The 9115-nt window shown below is 48.5% G+C and overlaps 1 protein-coding gene across 1 annotated transcript in view; it reads right to left on the reverse strand.

Moving 5' to 3' along the window:
- Positions 1-718, reverse strand: part of LOC137432398 (myelin and lymphocyte protein) — a 66265-nt gene extending 65547 nt beyond the window's left edge. Inside the window, exon 1 of the mRNA XM_068124296.2 lies at positions 301-718. Coding sequence (XP_067980397.2) covers positions 301-408 — 108 coding nt within the window. The 5' untranslated portion in view covers positions 409-718. The remainder of the gene's footprint in view (positions 1-300) is intronic.
- Positions 719-9115: the final 8397 nt, after the last annotated feature.

A 9115-nucleotide genomic window follows, 5' to 3' on the forward strand; every position in this document is an offset into this window, starting at 1 on the left:
CATACATATATGTTATATACATACATATATGTTATATACATACATATGTTATATACACACACACACACACACACACACACACACACACACACACACACACCTGCGCCCACGTTGTTGCCACACCAGCAAAACAATTTGACCATAACCGGTGGAAAGATTAATACATAAACACCGTCAAAGCTCGGGAGATGCGAACGAAGATGAGTTCCCGGGAAAAAATGGCAACTTTTACGGCTCATTAATGACTTTGCAGCTAAAGCGCGTAATTAGAAACGGCACACCTTGGCGAAGACAACTCACCGTCTCAGCGATAATGAGATTTCCTGAGAATCGCCAGAACACCTTGGTTCCCAGAGGCAACATGGACGTGGAAGGATCCTGGCTGAAGTCGGCTGAAGAGTTATACATGGTGCTGGGACGAACTCTTCGGTCACGCAATTTGCCACGAAATGAGGACGCACCTTATGCGCACCTCGCACACCTGCTCGTTTGGAGTGAACAGGCCAACGCCCCACCGTGTGGATTGTTCATGCTCACTTGCCCTTTCCGTCTTGTGTTTGCACCACCCCTCGCGCTCGTCGGCGGACATGATGGAACAAGACAATGAAAAAAAGAAACGGCGCAAATAAGTTGTTTAGACAAGTTTGTTTCGAAGTTTAATTCACTCCTTCAGGTCGTGCGATCAGGAACCAGTCCAACTGGCTTCCACACTTTCAGTGGATATTGGGAGGAGTGCGGTAAAGCCATACGCTCACACACCCATGTATTAACAAAGTCTCCTTTCATACTTTATGTACCTTGATACCTGCTCAGGGTATGTTACCTCCGTTGGTCAGGGCATGGGAGCTTGAGAAAATGAAAATATCCCAAAAGGTTTGTACTCAATGCCAAACAGGAAATTAGAGCTGTCTCCCTTTTTTTTTTTTTTTTTTTTTGTATACTGAATCGAGGCTCGTGAAAGAGCTGACAACCACGAGGGAAAGACAGCACAGGGGGACCGCGAGGGAAAGACAGCACAGGCAGGGAGACCGCGAGGGAAAGACAGTACAGGGGGACTGCGAGGGAAAGACAGTACAGGGGGACCGTGAGGGAAAGACAGTACACGGGGACCACGAGGGAAAGACAGTACAGGGGGACCACGAGGGAAAGACAGCACAGGGGGACCGCGAGGGAAAGACAGCACACGGGGACCGCGCGGGAAAGACAGCACACAGGGACCGTGAGGGAAAGACAGCACACGGGGACCGCGAGGGAAAGACAGTACACGGGGCCCGCGTGGGAAAGACAGCACACGGGGACCGCGAGGGAAAGACAGCACACGGGGACCACGAGGGAAAGACAGCACAGGGGGACCGCGAGGGAAAGACAGCACACGGGAACCACGAGGGAAAGACAGCACACGGGGACCGCGAGGGAAAGACAGCACATGGGGACCGCGAGGGAAAGACAGCACACGGGGACCATGAGGGAAAGACAGCACACGGGGACCGCGAGGGAAAGACAGTACAGGGGGACCACGAGGGAAAGACAGCACACGGGGACCGCGAGGGAAAGACAGTACAGGGGGACCACGAGGGAAAGACAGCACACGGGGACCACGAGGGAAAGACAGCACACGGGGACCGCGAGGGAAAGACAGCACACGGGGACCGCGAAGCAAAGACAGTACACGGGGACCGTGAGGGAAAGACAGCACACGGGGACCACGAGGGAAAGACAGCACACGGGGACCGTGAGGGAAAGACAGCACAGGGGGACCACGAGGGAAAGACAGCACATGGGGACCGTGAGGGAAAGACAGCACAGGGGGACCGCGAGGGAAAGACAGCACACGGGGACCGTGAGGGAAAGACAGTACAGGGGGACCGCGAGGGAAAAACAGCACACGGGGACCGTGAGGGAAAAACAGCACACGGGGACCGTGAGGGAAAGACAGCACACGGGGACCATGAGGGAAAGACAGCACACGGGGACCGCGAGGGAAAGACAGCACACGGGGACCGCGAGGGAAAGACAGCACACGGGGACCGCGAGGGAAAGACAGCACACGGGGACCGCGAGGGAAAGACAGCACACGGGGACCGCGAGGGAAAGACAGCACACGGGGACCACGAGGGAAAGACAGCACACGGGGACCGCGAGGGAAAGACAGCACACGGGGACCGCGAGGGAAAGACAGTACAGGGGGACCACGAGGGAAAGACAGCACACGGGGACCGCGAGGGAAAGACAGCCGTTTGAGTAGAAGACTACAGTTTGAGACAAAGACATTGAGTAGACCAAGTCTAAGTTTCATCAATATCATGAGAAAAATGCATGGTTGTGACAAGACTTTGGACGTGGGTAGCACAGGTGCACAAAGAGCAAGAGCCCACGAGAATACTCCAAAATTTGGGAACCCTGTGAAAAAATTTGTTTTGAACTCCGAATTGCCAGTGACAATAAATTGTTCATTGAATTGTGCTTGTTGCAGTTTAAGCTTCAGTTCTCTGTTTTCCTCTTGGAGCCTCTCAAGTTCCTCCCTTGACATATCACGTGCCTTCGATACAGTCTGGCACCCCGCTCTGGCACCCTGCTCTGCTAACCAAACTCTCTTCCTTTGGTATCCATGGAAATCTCCACGCATGGCTGGTGGACTTCCTCTCTAGTCGTAGTCAACGTGTGGTCCTGAATGGGTTTCTCTCATCTCCTCTTCCTGTTCAGGCTGGAGTTCCCCAAGGCAGTGTTCTGGGCCCTGTGCTTTTTCTGGTCTTCATCAATGATCTCTCCGACTCTCTTGAAAATCCTCTCTATCTCTTTGCTGATGACTCCACTCTCTGTCGCTCCATTCCTCATCCCTCAGATCGGCAGTCTGCAGCCTCCTCACTCTCTGCAGACCTGGACAAAATCACAGACTGGGCAAACAAGTGGAGCATGTCTTTCAATCCTGACAAATCTCACACTCTTACGATGTCTCTCCGAAAAGACCGACTGGACAACCCTCCCATCCACTTTCTGAATAATCCTCTCCAAGCAGTTCTGTCACTCAAGCTTTTGGGTCTCACTATCTGCCATGATCTTTCCTGGGAAAACCACATTTCAAATCTGGCCTCCAAAGCCAGTCGCCGACTGGGCATCCTCCGTCGTGCGAAGTCCTTCCTTGGCACACCTGAGCTCCTCACCACATACAAGGCTTTCATCCGCAGCTCAATGGAATACTACTCTCCCCTCTGGGCTGGTGCTCCTGCCTCACACCTAGCTCGTCTTCACGCTGTTGAAACCAAAGCGTTCAGAATCATTGGAATCTCCCGCGATGACGCTAACTCCACAGGCCTCTCACTCACTCACCGCAGGCAGGTTGGTGGTCTTTCCGTGTTCTACCGACTCCTCTCTGGCCTTGCGCCCCCCCAGCTCTCTCTGGGCTCTGTCCCCCAAATATTCCTACAGGTCGCACAAGATCTGCCTGCAACCCTCTTATGGTTAAACTGCCAAAATCAAGACTTTCTGCTCACCTTCACTCCTTCATTCCTCTTTTCTCCCACCTCTGGAACAAACTCCCTCACTCTCTTCAATCCCACTCCACCCTCCAGGTCTTTAAAACAGCTGTTCACCACCATCTCTTATCTTCCCCCATCCAAAACCTTGATCTTTTCTACCCCCGCTAATTTCACCCCAAATCCTACACTTTTTTGAAATACCAACTTCTGTCCTGGAAGTCCTTGGTGTCCTTGTGTTTTTACACCTCTCCCCCCCCCCCCCCCTTCCCACGCCTCCTCCCCCCAGGCCATCTCCCTCCCGTGCTTCTCCCTGCTCTCAGGTGTTGTGTTTGTGTGCTTCCCCTCCTCTCCCCATCTTGTCTTCCGCTCCCTCTTTTTGTATGTTTTGTTTGTCTGGTTGATTTGTTTGTGAAATAAATGTTAGCTCTTTCACGAGCCTCGATTCAGTATACAAAAAAAAGCAAGAAAAAAAAAAGCACAGTGTGGAAGTTTACATCCAGCGTTAAAGATGGCTGCCTCGACTAAAACATTTTTGTTACCTGAACTTGTCGTGTGGTGTGGGCAGAGTGTGCGGCGGAAACACTGCTGCTCCATTAAGGCTTTCTATGCTGTGTCTGCAGCCACCTTGAGATGCCACCTGAGCGCTCTTAAAATGGAAACGGACGAATAGTGGAAGGCGTCAATCAACAATGCACCAAGAAGGGAGTACAAGGATAACTTAACGAGAACGGCACTAAATAGAGAGCATACCTCCACCTGGTTGGCCATATCACTCAATGGTGAAAAATCACTTTAAAAATTCTACTAGCCGGATCCGGATCTGGATCTTCACCAAAATTGAAGATTCGTCCCTGTCACACACAATCTGTCCAGCAAGTTTTGTCCAAATCCATCCATAACTTTTTGAGATATCCTGCTATGTATCGTTTTTCGCCCAATCTCCCAATGGTGAAAAATCACATAAAAAATAAAATAATTCTCATATCCGAATCCATATTGAAATCTTCACTAAAATCGAATCGAATCGTCCTTGTCAGACACCCAACCTGTCCACCAAGTTTCGTCCAAATCAGTCTACAACTTTTTGAGATATCCTGCTATGTATCATTTTTGGCCATATTTCCCAAAGGTGAAAAATCACTTTAAAAATTCTCGTAGCCGGATCCAAATCCGGATCTTCACCGAAATCGAATCGAATCCTCCTCGTCACACACATAACCTGTCCAACAAGTTTCGTCCAAATCCGTCCATAACTTTTTGAGATATCCTGCTATGTATCGTTTTTGGCCCGATCTCCCAATGTTGAAGAATCATTTTAAAAATTCTAGTAGCCGGATCTGGATCAGGATCTTCACCAAAATCGAATCATTTCGTCCTTGCCACATACGCTACCTCTCTGCCAAATTTCGTCCGAATCCGTCCACAACATTTTGAGATATTCTGTTCACAAACGGACAGACAAACAGACAGACAGGGGTGAAAACATAACCTCCATCCACCTTTGATGACGGAGGTAACAAGTGGATGTCATTGTCGATAAGATAAACATTCTTGCTGGGCATTGTTATAAACCCGTAGCAACCAGGCTCGTAACGGCACACGGCACATTATCCGTCACAGGTAGAGTTGGTGGTCGTCACTAGGCGAGGCACGACTAATTGAATATGCGGTATGTACGAGCCCTACGTAGACGACCATATTAGAACCCCAAAGCCAGAAACCCTTCTCTAAATTTACAATTGATCTTATTTTTACAATTAAGGATTCCATCGGAACCTCTGACTCACGACGGTGGGAACCTGTGTACAAATGGCAGATACCTTAAGTGTTTGTCCATTGTCTGACGTAACAATGCTGTCCGCGCCCTCCATGTGATTTATGTACAAGCTCCTGTCGTGAGTCTATTTTTAAATACACTAAAAATACATTATCACACAAGTAAATACACTAAACATACTGCATCACATACGTCATCCATACGCAGACACTACGTGTACATGTATGTTATGTGTAACGTCGATGGACATCTGTTTATGGCGTACGCATGGGAATGTTGAAGAGTCTGAATTGAGAAAAGAAGGTTAAAAGAAAACACTGATGGAGTGGGTATACTAAATAGATAACTAGTCTGCTCTTCAAGAAGGACACCATATGGTTATATGTCCCCTAGCTAATACCGCCAGATGGGCCGACCAGAGCCGAAGGTCCATGCGAGGGACATTGATGCCTGGTCCAGCCTGCGAAACTCCAGGGTGACGCTTTATAGCTGGGCCGGGATTCCAAACAAGGCCAGACAGGTCTGAGACGAGTGTGTGTACCCTCGAGCTATTCTGCCAGGCCCGGAAGTGTTGGTGATGAAAAATAAGGAGAGTGCAGCTGATAAATCAACCATGGAAATGCAATAAATTCAACTAAGGCCCTTTGTGGACAAGTCTCACCAATTATATTGCCACCAATAAGAATAGACCTTTTTTATGCTTTAGTTATTGGAGCTTTGCCCTATTTTTATAGGCATTTCATTTATTTACTCAGGTTCAATTGCATCTTTCAATTTCATCTTTCATGTCACCTGTTGAACTGGCTTCCCGAGTCCGTTGTCTGGAGCCCTTCCCAACTAGATTTCAAGCCTGCTGCATAGCACCGGCTAGTGGTCTCTCTCATTCGGCTAGTGGTCTCTCTCATTCGGCTAGTGGTCTCTCTCATTCGGCTAGTGGTCTCTTTCATTCGGCTAGTGGTCTCACACCGGCTTGTGGTCTCTCTCATTCGGCTAGTGGTCTCACACCGGCTAGTGGTCTCTCTCATTCGGCTAGTGGTCTCACGCCGGCTAGTGGTCTCTCTCATTCGGCTAGTGGTCTCTCCCATTCGGCGAGTGGTCTCTCTCATTCGGCTAGTGGTCTCTCTCATTCGGCTAGTGGTCTCTCTCATTCGGCTAGTGGTCTCTCTCATTCGGCTAGTGGTCTCTCTCATTCGGCTAGTGGTCTCTCTCATTCGGCTAGTGGTCTCTTTCATTCGGCTAGTGGTCTCACACCGGCTTGTGGTCTATCTCATTCGGCTAGTGGTCTCACGCCGGCTAGTGGTCTCTCTCATTCGGCTAGTGGTCTCACGCCGGCTAGTGGTCTCTCTCATTCGGCTAGTGGTCTCTCCCATTCGGCTAGTGGTCTCTCTCATTTGGCTAGTGGTCTCTCTCATTCGGCTAGTGGTCTCTCTCATTCGGCTAGTGGTCTCTCTCATTCGGCTAGTGGTCTCTCTCATTCGGCTAGTGGTCTCTCTCATTCGGCTAGTGGTCTCTCTCATTCGGCTAGTGGTCTCTCTCATTCGGCTAGTGGTCTCTCTCATTCGGCTAGTGGTCTCACACCGACTAGTGGTCTCTCTCATTCGGCTAGTGGTCTCTCTCATTCGGCTAGTGGTCTCTTTCATTCGGCTAGTGGTCTCACACCGGCTTGTGGTCTCTCTCATTCGGCTAGTGGTCTCACGCCGGCTAGTGGTCTCTCTCATTTGGCTAGTGGTCTCACGCCGGCTAGTGGTCTCTCATTCAGCTAGTGGTCTCTCTCATTCAGCTATTGGTATCACACCGGCTAGTGGTCTCTCATTCGGCTAGTGGTCTCTCCCATTCGGCTAGTGGTCTCTCTCATTCGGCTAGTGGTCTCTCTCATTTGGCTAGTGGTCTCTCTCATTCGGCTAGTGGTCTCTCTCATTCGGCTAGTGGTCTCTCTCATTCGGCTAGTGGTCTCTCTCATTCGGCTCGTGGTCTCTCTCATTCGGCTCGTGGTCTCTCTCATTCGGCTTGTGGTCTCTCTCATTTGGCTAGTGGTCTCTCTCATTCGGCTAGTGGTCTCTCTCATTCGGCTAGTGGTCTCTCTCATTCGGCTAGTGGTCTCTCTCATTCGGCTAGTGGTCTCACACCGACTAGTGGTCTCTCTCATTCGGCTAGTGGTCTCTCTCATTCGGCTAGTGGTCTCTTTCATTCGGCTAGTGGTCTCACACCGGCTTGTGGTCTCTCTCATTCGGCTAGTGGTCTCACGCCGGCTAGTGGTCTCTCTCATTCGGCTAGTGGTCTCTCATTCGGCTAGTGGTCTCTCTCATTCAGCTATTGGTATCACACCGGCTAGTGGTCTCTCATTCGGCTAGTGGTCTCTCCCATTCGGCTAGTGGTCTCTCTCATTCGGCTAGTGGTCTCTCTCATTCGGCTAGTGGTCTCTCTCATTCGGCTAGTGGTCTCTCTCATTCGGCTAGTGGTCTCTCTCATTCGGCTAGTGGTCTCTCTCATTCGGCTAGTGGTCTCTCATTCGGCTAGTGCTCTCTCATTCGGCTAGTGGTCTCTCTCATTCGGCTAGTGGTCTCACGCTGGCTAGTGGTCTCTCTCATTCGGCTAGTGGTCTCACAGCGGCTAGTTGTCTCTCTCATTCGGCTAGTCATCTCACACCGGCTAGTGGCCTTCGGCGCCCGGCAACATCATCATGCAGCACATGGAGACGGATTTGGAGGGAGCAGTGTACAATAATTGATTAATTAATTCATTAATTGCTTAATTAAAATAAATAAATAATAATCGCAAAATAATTAATTTCTTAATCAATTGGGGAATAGCATACCTAAACCACCAGTGTTTTATCCGAATCTGTAATTTTGAAAAAAATAATTAAATAAATACACAGCTAATCGAAATAATTAAATAATTAATCGATTGATCAATAAATAATTAATCGATTAATTTATTAATCAATAAATCAAAAATATCCTTCATAGCCAAATCACTTGGTCACTGTCATGTCTGAATATCAGCTTCCTAGCTCAAAAGGTGCCTGAGATATTGCCCAGATGAGAAAGAAAATAAATAAGTGATTAATAATGAAAATAAATAAATAATAATGATAAAATAATTAATTTCTTAAATCATTTGGCTAACAGCACAGCCAAACCATTACTGTTTCATCCGAATCTGTAACTATTTGAAAATTAATTAAATAATTAATCAAAAATTAAAGAATTAATTGATTAATTGATTAATCTATAAATCAAAAATACCCTTTACAGCCAAATCCCTTTTTTTGTTGTTGTTTTGTATACAAGATCGAGGCTCGTGTAAGAGCGAACATTAATCATTCAAAAAACAAACTGACACATAAAACATACAATAAAGGGAGCGGAAGACAAGATGGGGAGAGACAGGGAAGCACACAAGTACAACAGTATAGAACAGGGACATCGGGAGATCTGTGGAAGGGAGAGGGCTTGGGGGTTGACGGATGGAAAGGGGGGGGGGGGGGGGGGTGGGTGGGAGAGGTAAAAAAAAAAACACGTGGACACTGCTAGGACTTCAAGGAAAGAAGTCGGTATTTCAAAAAAGTGAATCTGGGGTTAATTAACGGGGTTAGAAAAGATCAAGGTTTTGGATGGGGGAAGATAAGAGTTGGTGGTGAACAGCTGTTTTAAAGACTTGGAGGGAGGAATGGGCCTGCAGAGAGTGAGGGAGTTTGTTCCAGAGGTGGGAGAAAAGAGTAATGAAAGAGTGAAGGTGAGCAGAGAGTCTTGATTTCAGCAGTTTAACCATAATAGGGTTGCTGGCAGATCTTGTGCGACCTGTAGGGGTATTTGGGGGACAGAGCCCAGAGAGAGCTGGGGGAGCAAGGCCAGAGAGG

The sequence above is a fragment of the Myxine glutinosa genome, chromosome 8 (genome assembly GCF_964187855.1).
Source record: "Myxine glutinosa chromosome 8, kmMyxGlut1.1, whole genome shotgun sequence".
NCBI lineage: Eukaryota > Metazoa > Chordata > Myxini > Myxiniformes > Myxinidae > Myxine > Myxine glutinosa.